General features: G+C 36.4%; 1 protein-coding gene across 3 annotated transcripts in view; it reads left to right on the forward strand.

Annotated features, from left to right (window-relative positions):
• Positions 1–17,267, forward strand: part of SMCHD1 (structural maintenance of chromosomes flexible hinge domain containing 1) — a 151,132-nt gene extending 133,865 nt beyond the window's left edge. For 2 of the 3 annotated variants that reach the window (XM_077974544.1, XM_077974543.1), the window contains exons 45-47: positions 7,729–7,887; positions 8,194–8,308; positions 14,532–17,267. In XM_077974544.1, the coding sequence (XP_077830670.1) occupies positions 7,729–7,887; positions 8,194–8,308; positions 14,532–14,556 (299 nt within the window). In that variant the 3' untranslated portion in view covers positions 14,557–17,267. 3 annotated transcript variants of the gene reach the window in all.
• Positions 17,268–17,881: the final 614 nt, after the last annotated feature.

Raw genomic sequence — 17,881 nt, forward strand, 5'->3', positions numbered from 1 at the left:
AAATCATAGATTTACAGGAGATGGGAACAGCTAAGACGAAGTCAAAGATGACTCTGGGACAGTCAGCATCCTTGAGCTCCAGATACCTTCACCCTGGAGTTTTAATATAACTTAACTCCCACCACTACTAGGAGAGAGAAATGCCCACCGCCTTCCAGGTCAGCCAGACTTAGTAAGGATCAAATAAAGCAAACAGCTTTGGAGACCCTTCCCTGGGTATCATGGAATCATTCTCAGAGCAAAAGCAATTTTGAGGAAGGCCATCACCATAAAAATTGTCCACTACTAGCACAGTTATAAGCAAACTATTTGTCTTCTAAATAATTTGCCTATACATTGTCTTGCATGATTAGTATGAGATAAGAGCAAATCAGAGCATAAGAAGAAAAAAAATTACTGGATATTTACATATTATAAAATATTATTATATTGCAGACACCCTGTTAAGGTCACATGAATGATCTTGTTTACTGCTGTTATCTTCATCTTATAGATGAAGAAGTTGAGGTTCAAAAAGGATAGATAACTTTCTCATGTTTAGAATAGTGTGTGTATTTGTTAGCACACTGAAGAAAGTAGAAAGAAAAATACTTTTAATTCTGGGTTATATAATTGAGATAATTTTCTCCATTATCCCTTTCTATATATTTTTCCAGACTTGCCTCAGTGAGCATTGTGTCACTTTTATAATCAGAAAGTTTTACTTATTGTTTTTAATATTCATGTTTTTTATTTTATTGTATTTTATTTTTTGAGACAGAGTCTCACTCTGTTGCCCAAGCTGGAGTGCAGTGGCTTGATCTAATTGCTACCTCCACCTCCCAGATTCAAGTGATTCTTGTGCTTCAGCCTCCTGAGTAGCTGGGATTACAGGTGCACACCTCCACACCCAGCTAATTTTTATATTTTTGTAGAGATGGGGTTTCACTATGTTTGCCGGGCTGGTCTCGAACTCCTGACCTCAAGTGATCGGCCCACCTCAACCTCCCAAAGTGCTAGGATTACAATGTGAGCCACCTCCCCCGGCCGAATTCATATTCTTCTAATGTATAATTGATTTTCTAGGAAACATGCCTAAACAAACAATCCTAAATACAGACAAGGTATTGTTTTATTCAGATGAGTATCACAGCTTTGTTTTTCATTTGTTTTTTGAGAAAGGGTCTCACTTTGTTGCCCAGGCTGGAGTGCAGTGGCATACTCATGGCTCACCATAGCCTTCCATCTTACCGGGATCAGGTGATCCTCCCACCTTAGCCTTTTGAATAGCTGGGACTACAGGCTTGTGCCACCACATTGGCTAATTTTTTTGTATTATTATTATTTTTTTGTAGACATGGGGTTTTGCCATGTTGCCCAGCTGGTCTCAAACTCCTGGGCCCAGGCAGTCTGCCTGCCTTGGCCTCCCAGAGTGCTAGGAATTACAGATGTAAGCCACTCTGCCTGGCTACAGCCTTGTTTTTCAAGTAAAACATAGAAATGTTAAATTCTTTAATTGAATTTGTAACCTGGAGAATGTCTATGTCAAGGTTAAGTGGAAGGTGAATAAAAATACAAATATCACACATGTTAAAAATTAAACCTGTAAACCTGTGGAATGAAAAGAAAAAAGTGAGAGAGTAGACCTTCTGATTTTTTCCCCACCATTTCTTGTTTCCTATACAAACTTAGGATGTTTCAACTTACGTTTTTCAACTTCACAACGGTGTGAAACCAGTACACATTCAGTGTGCTTCTCCACTTACAATGGGCTGTGTCTGGATAAACTCTTAATAAGTTGAGAATATCATAAGTTGAAAGTGCACTCTCAACTTTTACAATATTTTCAAGTTATGATGGGTTTATTGGGACATAACTTCATCGTAAGTTGAGGAGCATCTGTATTATTTCAAGTTTTCTGTAGAGAGCTTGGAAATAGAACTACTTTTAAAATGCAAAGGAAATAACTAAGCACACTGTAGAAGCCAGAATGTAGACAGAAGAGAGAAAGAGTTGTTAATAATAACTCAAAAGAAGAAATGCATCTTATAATCAATAAGTAATTGCATAAGTCCCCCCTCCCCTGCAGTTTTGCTTTCTATAAATTCAGTTACCCGAAGTGAATGACAGTCCAAAATAGGTGAGTGCAGTACAATAAGATACTTTTAAGAGAGAGGGAAACACCACGTTCATATAACTTTATTATCTATATTTTTATTCTGTTTTATTGTTAATCTCTGCTGTGCCTAATTTATAAATTAAAATTTATCATAGGCTGGTATGTATAGGACAGAACACACTACAGGCCAGACACGGTGTCTCACGCCTGTAATCCCAGCACTCTGGGAGGCTGAGGTGGGTGGATCACCTGAGGTCAGGAATTCAAGACCAGCCTGGACAAAATGGTGAAACCCCCTCTGTACTAAAAACACAAAAAATTAGCTGGGCGTAGTGGCACATACCTGTAATCCCAATTACTTGGGAGGCTGAGACAAGAGAATTGCTTGGAACCCAGGAGTCAGAGGTTATAGTAAGCCAAGATCACACCGCTGCACTCCTGCCTGGGCGACAGAGTGAGATTCCATCTCAAAAAACAAAATACCACAGTATAGGTAGAAGAAAATAATTCAAATGTCCCTAGCACGAAGAAAAAATATTAAGATGAGGGATATCCCAATTATCCTTAGTTTATCTTGACACATTATATAAAGTATCGGAATATCACATGTGCCCTGAAAATGTGTACATCTATCATATATCAGTTTTAAAAATGAAAAACAAAGTCATGAGAATTGGAAAGGAAAAAAATGCTAACTATTTGTAGATTGTCTAACAGTATACCTATAAAATCCAAGGTAATCAAAGATAAAAATTAAAATAATTTATTAAGGGAGAAAGTTATAAAATTAGCATACAAAATAATAGCATTCATATAATATTACAGTAAGCAGTTAGAAGATACAATGGGAAAGGAAAAAAGTCATATACAAGAACAACAAAAATAAGTTTTAAAAGGTGTTTCTGCAGCCAAACATGTTTGATCCTTAAATACAGAGAAAAATAAACATGAATGAATACCTAAGAACATAGACTTCTGCTTCTCACCAAGATGGAATAACTTACATGAAACAAACCAAAGAAAAAAACCACTGAGGCCAGGCATAGTGGCTCACGGCTGTAATCCCAGCACTTTGGGAGGCCAAGATGGGTGGATCGCTTGAGACCAGCCTGGGCAATATAGTGACACCTCATCTTTACAGAAAATAAAATAATTAGCTGGGCCTGGTAGCTTGCTCTTTTAGTCCCATTTCTTTGGGAGGCTGAGCTTGCTGTGAGCTGTGATTGTGCTACTGCATTCCAACCTGGATGGCAGAGTGAGGCTCTGTCTCAAAAAAACAAAGCACTGAGCAAACTATGTGAAAGAACAGTTTTCAAGACTTTGGATGTCAAGCAATGAAGAATGGTGGTTCCTGAGAAATATAAATCAATTGAAGTAGCCCTATGGTTGCTTCAGCTTACTGCCTGGAGAGATTTTCCAGACTGTGTAAAACAGAAAGGGGGAACCCAGGAAGAAGCTCAGTAGTCTCAAAGTTGAGAAGAACAGGCTGGGAGTCCAGGAAGGTCAAGGCAACTATAGTTCACAGACAGGTTACTGGGAAGGCAAGAGCTGCCTTTGAGAGAGAGAGCGAGCTCTGGAAATTCAGTAGGTCTCCCTTCAGTATCCAGCTGAGTACTAATTAGTGCATGTATGTGAGAAGACCACCCAAGGCTGGAAAGAAACACCCTGAAGATGAAACAGTAGTCAGAACTCTTAGTTTAATTTTATAATAGTAAACTATTTCCAAAATATTTATTGAATTGTAAAATCTGAAACTGTACTTACTGAGAGCTACTATATTCCCAAATATTTCCCGTTATTTACTCCTTTAAACTTTACCAATAAAGTACAAAAAGAGCTCATAGAGTTAAAAATATTTCTTTACAAATAAAATTTGCTTAAAAAAAAACCCGCAACTTTCATGGGCTGCCTAGGGCTGTCAGAGACAGACTGTATGTAAGACAGTGGTCCCATAAGATTATAATGGAGTTGATTACCTTTTCTATGTTTAGATACACAAATGCTTACCATTGTGTTACAGTTACCTACAGTATTTAGTACTGTCACATGCTGTACAGGTTTGTAGTCTCGGAGCAATGGGCCATACCATATACCCTAGGAGCATTGTAGACTCTCTATACCATGTAGGTTTGTGTAAGTACACTCTGTTGTGTTCACTCAATGACGAAATAACCTAATGAAATATTGCTCAGAGCACATCCCCATCATTAAGCAACACATGACTACACAGACAGAGTTCAGTAGTATCCATTGGGAGTTTCGGACATCCACTGGGGGTGTTGGAACATGTCCCATGAGGAAAAGGAGGGACTGCTGTAATACATAGTTTGTAATCATGACATCATCAAAAGTATTAACATTTTTATTATATTCATATACTTTAAAATATTATATGTCTGACCAGGTTAGACATTACTTACACTTTATTGTTTTCATACTTGATTTATTATAATACTAAGCTGTCAATATTACGGTCAATTATTATGGTTTTTTAAATAAAGCCATTAATATTTTTATGAATAGTGACGAAGATTAGTTACGCACTCTGGCTTTCAGGGAAAGGGTATTTTGTTTTGTTATGGGAATAGAGCAGTATGATCTCTCATGGACCTGTCACCTAGCTTTGATTATTAAAACATAGCCAGTCTTGTTTCATTTACACCCACCCTGTCACAGCTTGCCTCTATCCTCCTCTTCCTGGGTGGGTTATTTGAAGCAAGTCAAAGCAGAGGTTCTGGTGTATTTTTTCTTGTAGTTTTTCCCAGGCATAAGTGCTTATCAGTTTTTTTGCCAATAAGTTTCTTAGAATTATATGGAGCACAAAGTTTGAAGAGCACTAAATAGTATTTAGGAAAGTCTATGCATCTAACTGCATAAATCCTTCAGTGGTGAGAAAGTTGCTTCAGCCTTCTATTAACTCATGTTTGGGCAGTCCTTAACACACTTACCTGATAACAGCCTTTCAGATATACTTTCAATCCTTTTGTGTTGTTTCTAGTAGCTTTACATAGTCATTCTCCTGGACACGTTGAAATGGCCTATCTTAATATTGTGACTCATTTACATACAAAAATAAGTATTATTTTATGTATGTAGAAAACATTGCTTGAGGCCAGGCCTGGTGGTTCATGCCTGTAATCCCAGCAGTTTGGGAGGCTGGGGCGGGTGGATCACGAGGTCAGGAGATCGAGACCATCCTGGCTAACACAGTGAAACCCTGTCTCTACTGAAAATACAAAAAAATTAGCTGGGCGTGGTGGCGGGTGCCTGTAGTCCCAGCTACCCGGGAGGCTGAGGCAGGAGAAGGGCGTGAACCTGGGAGGTGGAGCTTGCATTGAGCCAAGATCGTGCCACTGCACTCCAGCCTGGGTGAGAGAGCGAGACTCCGTCTCAAAAAAAAAAAAAAAAGAAAAGAAAAGAAAACATTGTTTTAATGTGGAATTAGAAGTGCTGTCAGACCAGAATAAAGTTCTCAAATCATAAAGCATAAGGAACATAAGGGTCTTATCATCACTCAATTTCACATATAGAATTTGTATTTAAATATGAATATATTCACAAGCACACACAGATGTGTACATGTAATTTGGCCACTCATTCTAAGTGTGGATTTCTAGAATATTGGGTAGGTTTCTTTTGAAAACACTACTCTTGACCCTTAAAGTATAGAATATCTTATGTTACACCTAATGTACTCTGTACTCTTAAATAATTTCTTCCACAGTTTTATTTATAAACCACTTATATATGTTTGTTAAGTGTTTGAATGTTTATATGTCCATTCCCATGGATGTTGATCATCTTGATGTGTGACTAGAGTCTTACCCAGATGCTAAATGTTTCAAGTTTTGCAAACCAAGTGGCAAAATCAAGGATGATGTTATGAAGATATTTATATAACTATTTAAAATCTAACCATTTTAAACTGGATGGGCCAGTGGTTCACTTCTGTAATCCCAGCACTTCAGGAGCCCAAGATGGTCAGATCGCCTGAGCCCGGGATTTCAAGACCAACCTGGGCTCAAGCAGTCCACCCACCTTGGCCTCCCAAAGGTCGAACAGCATAGTGAAACCCCGTCTCTACAAAAATTAGATAGGTGTGGTGGCCAATTTGCCTGTAGTCCAAGCTATTCAGGAGGCTAAGATGGGAGAATCACCTGAGCCTGCAAAGATGAGGCTGCAGTGAGCAGTGATTGTGTCACTGTACTCCATCCTGGGTGACAGAGTGAGACCTTGTCTTAAAAAACAAACAAAAAACTGAAATAAACCATTCTTGGCCCATGAGTGGTAGTTTACTAACCCTTAGCGTAGAGTATAGTCACTATTTAATACTTAGTGTCTAGTAAATCATGGAGACAGGCAATAATCTCAAACCTGAATAATATAATACTTTTTTGGAATTTCAAAATTTATGGCAAAAAGAACACTTGATCACTGTGGAAAAAAATTGGAACATACAGGCAAGCATCATGAATTTTTAAAAGAACTCATAATTCCCAAACCTACAGATTAAACATTGTTAATAATTTATTGTATCACATTCCAGCCTTTTGTCTATACATGTGGGAGTATATTAGTTTAAAATAAGTTGGATTATTCTAACAATTTGGTTTTATAGTCCTTTTCTATATACTTTTCTATGGTGGACATTTTCCCAGGTCATTAATTTGAATAATGTAATACATTTTTAGACAAAGTAAGTTTTTTGAAAGTGAAGTATTTTTCTGAGTGTGTTTTTAAAAAATTCTATGTTTTTTTTTTTGACAGAGTCTCACTCTGTCACCCATGCTGGAGTGCAGTGGCACAATCTCGGCTCACTGCAAGCTCCATCTCCCGGGTTCATGCCATTCTCCTGCCTCAGCCTCCTGAGTAGCTGGGACTACAGACACCCGCCACCATGCCCGGCTAATTTTGTTTTTGTATTATTAGTAGAGACGGGGTTTCACTGTGTTAGACAGGGATGGTCTTGATCTCCTGACCTCATGATCCACCCGCCTCAGCCTCACAAAGTGCTGGAATTACAGACGTGAGCCACCACGCCCGGCCTAAAAATTCTGTGTTTAAAAATAATAGCCATGCTTTTTGGAAGCAATGATTTTTTTTTTACAGTACAAAAAATAAGAATTAATGAGTTGCAGTGCTGCCAAGTTTGAACCACAGCATGCTCACTGTCAGTTACACTTACACATCTTTTTATTAGAAACCCCCTGTAACCTCATCAGTTTTCATTTGGGAAGTAGTGATTTTCTAACAATACAATATTTAATATATTTGCCTTCCCCCTGCCAAATTTGTCCACATGGAATTATATTGAATACTGAATATCAGACAAGATATAAACATTGGCTTGAGAGAGTGATCCAGTAAAAACAGAGCACTTTTTATATAGAGAACTCTTCCCTGACAGAAGTAAACTTAAGTCAAAGAAAGAAAGTTAAAGTTAACAAGTTTGTGCTGGGATCTTAACTATGCTTTTTTAATTTCATTTGTTTATATTGAATGTTTTGTGGCTTTAAAAGTAGATCCCATGTTACCATAACACAAATCCCAGTGTTGCTCATTTTTTCCCCTAAAATGTGAGTTTGGTTTGATATCAGTAATTTAGTCAAATGCATTTGGTTTCTTTACAGATCTTCTTCAGCAGTATCGTTCTGCTGTGTGCAAAGTAGACAGTGTGAATAAGGATCTTAACAGTCAATTAGAGTACCTTCGCACTCCGGATATGAAGAAGAAAAAGCAAGAACTTGATGAACATGAGAAAAATCTCAAACTAATAGAGGAGAAACTAGGTAAGTCTTTACTTTTTGTTAACTTCTACTTCCTTTATATGGAGATAAATATTTTTGATGAGAATCCAACTGTAAGAAAAAAGAATGCAGATGATTCAGAACTTAACAAAAACTCTTAACCTCCAAGTCCTATCTGATAAATGGTTATAAACTCTTCTTTCACCAGAAGTAGTAAGAGGCATTCTCAGTATTCTTTCTTAATTCATTTTCTATAAATTATGACATATTCATGTTTGCATTTCTCTCATATAATAATTCCATTGTTTTTATTGTAAGGTTAACTTTCTACATTTTCCATCTTCACAGGTATGACTCCCATACGTAAGTGTAATGACTCATTGCGTCATTCACCAAAGGTTGAGATGACAGATTGTCCAATTCCTCCTAAAAGAATGAGACGAGAAGCTACAAGGCAAAATAGGTGAGTTTGACCTGAGAATTATGTTTGGTTAGTTTACTAAAGTTCTTGGGTCTCACGATAACTTTTTTTTTTTGAGATGAAGTCTTGCTCTGTCACCCAGGCTAGAGTACAGTGGCACAATCTTGGTTCACTGCAACCTCCACCTCCCGCGCTCAAGGGATCCTTGTGCCTCAGCCTCCCGAGCAGCTGGCATTATAGGCATGCACCACCATGCTCGGCTAATTTTTTGTATTTTTTTTGTAGAGATAGGGTTTCACTGTGTTGGCCAGGCTAGTCTCAAACTCCTGACCTGCCTGCCTTGGCCTCCCAAAGTGCTGGGACTACAGGTGTGAGCCACTGCGCCTGACTGGGTCATCATACTTTAAAAACAGTATGCGTTCATGTCTAATTCTTCCCTTGAGCCAGAATATTTTAAATTTAAAAAAAAAAGTAATAATGAAGATAAAACTTAAGCATTATATTCTCTCAGGATACTCAAGTCTTCTAAATAACTTGTGCTAGTTATCTAGAAATGTTAATAATTTTTATATTATGTTAAAAATCATTGTTAAGAGTCAAATTGCTTGTCTATTGTTTGGCTCACTGCATTCTCTTTCATAGGATCAGTAACTTAATAAGTATAGAATATGCAAAACCATTTGTAAATCGCTTATTTTAAAATTGCTTATAATTTTTGCTTTGGAGAATCAGATGCCATTTCGATCACCAAAAGACCAACACAGCCATTTCCACCCTAACTTCATAGTAAGAAAACTGTCCCTTTTAGATTAAATGTTAGTAAAGTCATCCCACAGAAGGATATCATGGTACTGGTGTTTCTCTTTTATTATTTCAAAAGGTTTAATGGTAGACTCTACCTGAATATGTTTTCTCATATCAACCGTAGAGGAATTCCCTTGAAACTATGGTGTTTGGAATTGGTATTCTTTGCCCTTTGCATCTCCATTATTCTACATTTATTCAGTAAAGATTTGAAATCTCACTCTGTGGTATATGTTGCTGGGTGAATAAAACTGACATGGTTCTTGCCTCCGTTGGAATTCTGTAATTCTCTGCAGTAGAGGGACAATTTAAAAAGTAAGCTTTTTTCTATTTAAAGGAATGAAAAGGCCAGGTACAGTGGCTCATGCCTATAATCTCAGTACTTTGGGAGGCCGAGGCGGGCAGATCATGAGGTCAGGAGATCAAGACCATCCTGGCTAACGTGGTGAAACCCCGTCTCTACTAAAAATACAAAAAATTAGCCGGGCATGGTGGCGCACACCTGTAATCACAGCTACTCGGGAGGCTGAGGTAGGAGAATTGCTTGAACCCAAGAGGCGGAGGTTGCAGTGAGCCAAGATCGCACCATTGCACTCCAGTCTGGGCAACAAGAGCGTAACTCCATCTCAAAAAAAAAAAGAGAGAAAGAAAATAAGAAAAAAAATGATGAAGTAATAGAAAATGATAGAGAAACAATATCAGTTGTCAGGAGAGATGCTTTGAAACAGAGAACTGAAGCATGGGAAGGAACCAGCCATATAGGGATTGGTTTCAGTCAGAGGCTGGGAAGAAGGCATGATGCTCTAAGAAAATAACAGATGTGGCATGTTTGAGGAACTGAAAAGATGTTAGTGGCTAAGGCATGGTATGCAAGAGGGAGAGAGCCAAACTGTTGTTGAACATAGAGGCAGAGGCCAGATTATGAAACTTCTCCATCATGTTGCAAAAAAATTCTGTTTTAAGTTCATTGATACCTCTTGAGTATCACACATGTAGGCATGTGAATGATGTGTTCATGGGCATGAGGTGTATACAGATGATTAAGCTGATCATTCAAAGTGTGTTGGGGCAATTTAGCATCAGAAAGACTCTTTGCAGTAGATTTAGACATATAATTTTTAGAAATCATGAGTTCAAAATGATGCAAAAATCCCTTATTGGTCATCATTGCTGGTTAGTAGGGCACTTGCTTGTGACTGTGAAAATTTATATATTCATATAGAAAAGACATATGTATGAACTATCAGGTTACCAAATAGTTACAGAAAGTTCTTCTTTATAAAAGTTCTTCTTTGTAGAAAGTTCTTATATTGGTTAAATAATATGGTGTCTGGGATATACTCTTAAAATACTCCAGGAAAATAAAGTGGCAGAGGATATCAAAACAAGACTTGGCAAAATGTTTTCATTACTGAAGCTTGAAATAGGAAATTCACTGTATTATTCCCTCTGCTTTGATGTAGGTTTTTCATAATTTTTTAAAGCAGTATTTTATAAACAGTGGGATTATTTTTTTAAGAGACCGGAACCCACTTCCCACTAAGGAAATTCCTCAGGTGCAGTTCTAGGCTAAGATGTAAGGTACATGTTTTTGTGCCACAGTCTCAGCACTAAATTTGTCCTAGACCTTCCAGTTATTACAGCACTACTATGGACATTGATTTGGATCTTGTTAATTAAGATTTTGTAGCAATTCAGAGAGAATTTTTTAGTTTATAATATTGTTAGTAATATAATGATCATCAGTCATGTGTATACATATATCAAATGGTTTACTTTACAGTGTTGTACTATACGCTGAGTCACATATATAATTTTAAATTTTCTAAAAGCCATTTAATGAACCCAATATCCAAAATATTTCTACATGTAAACAAAGTTAAAAATGATTAATGAGCTATTTTACATTCTTTTTAAAAAAATACAGAGTCTTCACAGTTCAGAAGACGGCAAATCTCAATTAGGACTAGCTATATTGCAGGTACTCTGGAGCCACACATGGCTGGTGGCTACCGTTCTGGACAGCACAGGTCTAGAAAGAGCTGATGATCATAAAATCTTGTATCCTGTGCATCCTTACCTCTGTTCCATCTTTCAGAGGCAACCCTTGTTTTAACTGTTAATTTTTAGTTACTCTGTCGTTGCCTACCCTTTTAAAAATTACATTATTATGACTATGTAAATATTGTTCAGTACTAGGCAAACTTGTGTGCTAGAATTACATTTCCTTCTCTATACAGGTCTAATGTCATGACTCTTACTTAGGCCACCAGTTAGAGCTCCAAACATCAGGCTCAAATAAATCTTCCTTACTCTGTTATTCTTAAAATCACGTGAAGTGTTATTCCAGTTGTTACTAAGACTCTTTCTTGTTGTTGATTTTTCTGGAGGTTTTAATTGCCACCTTTTTTTTTCTTTCCCTATGTATTTTAATCACATCATCTTCCTGCTGTACCAGTGACTAGTAACTGTGCAGGCCTCCTGTAAATCTGCCATCCTGGGTCTTCCTTAGTTACTCTCTTGGATTATATCCATTATTTATTGGATTCCATGTCTTTCTCTGTCTTATAAATTCCTTAGAAAAAGTGTGTAGAAAGATAACTTGGAGCCCTTCCATGTCCGAACATGTCTTCATTTTGCGATCACATTTGATTGAGGTTTTCTGGGGATAACAGGATAGAAACAAGGCTAGAATATACTAGAGGTGAAGGGACTGGGAAATAGTCTAGAAATAATAGGAGACAGTTTGCCTGATTCAGCCCCAGAAACACTATGAACTCAGAGTCAGAACAAAAGAGTGAGAAGTCCAGCAACTCTCCGTTTGGGAGTCCTCTCTCCCAAACAGGGTGAGTGGCAAATAAAAAGGACAGAACAGAATGGAAAAAGAAAGGAAGCCACAGCCTAGAATGTACCAGATTTTCAACCCAAACTTTGAAAGCTTTGTTTCCTTGTCACCAGGCATGAAAAGATGCCACTACAAAGTTAGGTAACAATGGAAATGAGTTAAATGTTGGTATATTGGCTTTTGGTAGTTTGCTGGCACACTAGGACCTAATGCTGGCCTCTGGGAATCAAAAGGCTGATAATTGGCTCTGCACCTGCACATTTATCTATTTTTTTTTTAATTCAACAATTTTTACTTATTTATTTTTTAGAGATGGGGTCTTGCTGTGTTGCCCAGGCTGGTCTCAAGCTACTGTCCTGCCGCGGCCTCCCAAAGTACTGAGATTACAGGCCTGAGTCACCATGCTCAACCCAACATCCACATGTTTAAAGCAAAACCTGTGGACCCATGACCTTGCTATGCCCTATCCCAGTTATAGTTACCGTCAAATCCCACTCAGAGAAGAGACTTGATGGTAAAACAGTTCTATTTTTATGATAGTAGAAGAAATTCCAGCTAGCAACATAATCCTCTTTCTTAAATGTAATTGTACAACCAAGAATCATCACACAAATGAGGGTAGCCAGCAACATGAGAGACAAAATTCAAGATGAGTTCCAAAATCAACCTGGAGGACAGTTTAGTAAAGAGACTAGATCTCTTTTATAAAATTGTAATTACTATGTAGCCGAAAGGAGCCAGGACAAGAATGAATAAACAGATTACAAATATTGTTGCTGAAATAAAAAGTTCAATAGGAGGACTAAAGTCAAAAAGACAACTTTCCAAATACAAAAAGAGATAGAAGACAGAGAACCAATTCAGACTATTAGGAATCTAGAAAGAAGAAAATAAAGAAGAAAATGGAGAAGGAAATGCTATCATGTGGAAGAGAATTTCTCAGGGATGAATGAAATTAATTGAATGCCCAGCAACAATGACTGACAAAATGCTCACTAAGACACTTCATAGTAATACTGTATCATGTCAAGGAAAGGGAGAAAGAATGTCAGTGTTTTTAGAGAGCCAAAGAACCATATTTTCACTGCACCTTTAGCACATGGGGAGACACACACACAACGCTATCATTTGTTTAGCTTTGTGATGGCAGTATGAGAAGTTTAGGTTGAAAATTTGGTGTATTCTGGGCTGTGACTTTCTCCCCTTTGCATCCTGATTATCTTCAGGAAATTTGTTAAAATCACTATTAGGGATTTTCTTATCCTCAGTCTTTTCCTATTCTCTATAAATCTTTAATAAATCTCACACTCTCAAAAGGTCAGAGCATTTGAAATAAAAATCTTAACAGTATTGAATATTGGTATATTTCATCCATACAATTGAACAAATTTAATAGTAGGAAAGGAAATAGGTACATTATATGTGTTTCTGTATATTTATGTTTACGTTTTTATTTACATATGTATATTGAATATATATTTGTTAGCGCTTACAGATTACATACTATGTTTCAACTTTAAGATTTCATTAACTATTAAAATGTCATTTTATGAAACATTAAAGAAAAATATTGCCCGTTAACTCGACATTATAAAGTACATCTGGATTTCAGAGATGTTAATTGTGAAAAAATCTTATAATTCATTAAATATGCTTAGCAATATATGATACTATGCAGTAGACTCCATTGTTTTCTTGAAAAGAGGCTTCAGTTTTCTAAATCATTTTCCACTTATAAAGATTAAAAATTAGTTCTGTTAAAAATATGTATCTTCTGGCCGGGCGCGGTGGCTCAAGCCTGTAATCCCAGCACTTTGGGAGGCCGAGATGGGTGGATCACGAGGTCAGGAGATCGAGACCATCCTGGCTAACACAGTGAAACCCCGTCTCTACTTAAAAAATACAAAAAACTAGCCGGGCGAGGTGGCGGGCACCTGTAGTCCCAGCCACTCGGGAGGCTGAGGCAGGAGAATGGCGTAAACCCGGGAGGCGGAGCTTGCAGTGAGCTGAGATCCGGCCATTGCACTCCAGCCCCGGCGACAGAGCGAGACTCCATCTTAAAAAAAAATTAAAAAATAAAAATATGTATCTTCTATTTGGAGATGGCAGTTCAGGGAACTATTAGAAAATATTTAGATATATCTGAATTTTTTAAATCTGTAGGTACATATATCAAGGTGTTCACTGTGTTCATCTCTATATGAATGGGATTATGAATATTAATTATGTTTTATTTTGCTTGTCTTTGTTACTTTTCTGTAATAAGCATTATAATTCCTGTTCTTAAAATAATAAGTTCATTTAAGGAAAAGGGGGTGAAAAGCAAAAATCTGCAGAATTTGGGTCTGAGATAATACCATTTCAAAGCACTGTGATACAGATTATATATATTATATACTGTGTGTGTGTGTTAACTACTTTTATTTGGGGGCTTGTTTTGCATACATGTGAAGGAAATGATTGTATATAAGGATTTAATTAAATCTGTTTATACCAAGGATTATAATTAAGAGAATATGGTTTCATTGGATATTTAAGCATCCAGGTGTGATGAGGGAGTTCAGGGAAGGGAAACCTTTGGTACATAAAACTTTGTTTTCTTTCCCCTTTGACCAGGATTATAACCAAAACAGATGTGTGAGAGGTGACAGAGAGAAGAGGCCATTGGTCTCAATAAGAATGCCCTACTTTCTGCATCTCTGTTTCAGAAGACCAAGAGGGTGACTTCCAGACTGAGTATTTCTGGGGATAATACAAGTACCTGGGCATGAATTTCCATTTTGATTCAGATGGGACTGGAAACAACCATTCAATTTTATGAATCTTACTGGACATTATGGATCTACTGGAATTATTCCAGACGTTATGCCCTTTGGTTGTCATTACCTTGCAAATGTGTAAGAGGAAAATGTGCTAATATGGCAGTGACTGTAAAACTGGCACATGGCATTTATTAATCCTGAAGAAAAGTATGTGTACTATTTTTCAGTATAAATATAATGAACATGTTAGAACTATTTCTTGAAAACCTTTTTATTACTTTTGCGTGAATTTATTTAACAAAGATGTTTTGTCTTCTGTGTAAGGGAAGTTCTAGAGGCTAGATATTTAATTGTAAATATGTGAGGAAACTCAATGCAGAATTCAGGATAAAAATTTTAAAAGCACAGGTGTTTGGGAATTGAAATGTTAAGATACCCAGAACAACATTAAATCGATGAGTGAACTTGTGACAGTGGTAGCATTTCAAATTTCAAAAGACTTATCCTGTATATATATATATATACACATATATATATATAATATTCAGCAACACCAAGTTTTATAACTATTGTTTGATTTATTAATACTAGAATATGTAGTTTCAGCCTTAATTTTACATTTACATTATTTTGTAATTTTTTATTACTATTTTTAAGGGATTAAAGAGAACATACATTCTCACATTAATGTACTTTCTGGTAGAAAGTTGCTGCAAAAACATTTGAAATGTATATTAACTCAACCTAATGTATGTCATATATATGTCTTTGTGTAAGTTCAAGACTATTAATCTGTGAAGTTATTTTGTAAGGACATACATTTGGTAAGTTTGTCTCCCAGGAAATGTATGTGTTTTTAAACCCTTTCTAAATATGCAGGCTGTTAATAAATAAGATTGTTTCTTCCCTACTGAATAGATAAGTGTTTTTCTTTTTAAAATTGGAAGCTTCGTGAAAGTTATCTTGTTAAAAAACTATAATGATGTTAACCTATCTTTATAATTGGAAATTATTTAAACTGTTGTTACAGAAAAAACAAAATGGCAATTATAGAATTAGCTATGGGGAAGATTGGCTCCCATAGTATTACAGGTTGAGTATCCCTTATTGAAAATGGTTGGGACCTGAAGTGTTTTGGATTTTGTTTTTTTGTGAGTTTTTTTATTATTTTGGAATATTTGCATTATATTTACCAGTTTAGCATCCCTAATCCAAAAATCTTTCATTAGAAATTGGAAATCCTTCAATGAGCATTTCCCTTATATGTCATATCTGCGCTCAAATGTTTTGAATTTTGGAACATTTCTTGTTTCTGATTTTTAGATTAGGGATACTCACCCTGTACCAATATTTGCAGTCCTTAGACATTAGATTATATGAAAATGATTGATAGGTAAGAAAAGTTAAAGAGAAATCACTTCTTAGGAACTAGACTTGAAAGTATAATTAATATGTGGAACTAGTTTGCTTTTATAATTCATTGTGTCAAGAAGGAGTAATGTTTTAAATCCAAGGCATTGAGACTATCTAGAAGCAAAAAACCTAGTTTTAAAATTTCTTAATTTTTATTAGAAGTGTATTCAAAGGCCGGGCGTGGTGGCTCACGCCTGTAATCCAAGCACTTTGGGAGCCGAGGTGGGTGGATCATGAGGTCAGGAGATCGAGACCATCTTGGCTAATACAGTGAAACCCCATCTCTACTAAAATTACAAAAAATTAGCCGGGCGTGGTGGCAGGCGCCTGTAGTCTTAGCTACACGGGAGGCTGAGGCAGGAGAATGGCGTGAACCTGGGAGGCGGAGCTTGCAGTGAGCCGAGATTGCGCCACTGCACTCCAGCCTGGGCAACAGAGCAAGACTCTGTCTCAAAAAAAAAAAAAAAAAAAGTGTGTTTACAAACATGTCTTTTTTTTCCCTTGAGCAACAGTGGCCTCACTACATTGCCCAGGCTCGTCTTGAACACCTGGGTTCAAGCAGTCTTCCTACTTTGGCCTCCCAAGTAGCAGGGATTACAGGCATGTACCAAAATGCCAATTTTTATTGCTTAAAATGGCAAATTCTCACACCCATATCTGTACATTTTTGTTCATTTTATAAATGCTGATAGAAATGTTCTATCAGTAAAATAAGGTTTTAAGTATGAATATCCATTTTTGTGGAGTTTTTCTACCCTGTAAAAATTAACCTTGTGGTTCCCAGTAATTAAAAAGTTTTTCTACATTTTCACAGTTGGATTTATCTAAGGATATTTCTCAGCATATTAAGGTATCCTTTTCTACATTTGAGCAAATACTGAGGTTCATATTGTACCAAATATTAATAAATCACTTTTGTGTTTAATATGTAACACATAAGAACAATTGAAATTTTCTTCTAAGATTTAATACTAGGCTTTTAGTATAAAGGAATGTAACTGGGGAAAAAGAATTAATGCTACAGCCATTTATCCTGTGTTACGTGCTATATAATCTGAAATTTGTCACAATGTTACAATCAGGAATTTTTTTTTCTGGTTTCTTCTTCCAAAGGAAAATAATAGCCTACTTGTATTTTGAAGTAACTGAAATAAAATTATCTCCAAGCCTTTTTGCACATTATGTTCATCAGTTTTCATGTGTACATTTGGCCAGGCCTATGGTAAAAATAGGCTCAATTTACTTAACATTTTATATAGTTTTTGGTATAAGATTGTTTATGAGACTAAAATTTGTTGCATATATAACATTAGATTATTTTAAGTGAAATTGGCTCCTATTGTTAAATATTAGTGCTAAAAAAAAAAGTGCAGTCTTCTAAACTGTCTATACTTTGACTCTATGACTTGATTACTTTATAGTCATTATGAAATTGATGGGGTTAATTCCATTATATTTTTAGCATAGAATTTTCAAATAATATGTTTTAGTAAAAAATTTGAATGTTTAATTTTCATACTGTGAAAGTGGTGAAAAATATTAAAAGCAACCATTTAAAACCTCTGGAAATGGTCCTGAGGACAAATGGCAATGAAGAAACATCTATGCAAGAACATTTACAAAAATTCAGTAAGGAAGATGAGAATCTGTAGTAGTTTGAACCAAGACTGATTACTCACTTCCACCTCCAAGCTCAAGAAGCAGACTAATGCAGCCAAAAATGCTGGGTTCCTTATCCCACCATCTCCTAGCCAGAAGTTGTTTTCCCAAAAGGAGCAAGACTTTAGTGAT

Source organism: Macaca mulatta, chromosome 18, assembly GCF_049350105.2.
Source record: "Macaca mulatta isolate MMU2019108-1 chromosome 18, T2T-MMU8v2.0, whole genome shotgun sequence".
Taxonomy (NCBI): Eukaryota; Metazoa; Chordata; class Mammalia; order Primates; family Cercopithecidae; genus Macaca; species Macaca mulatta.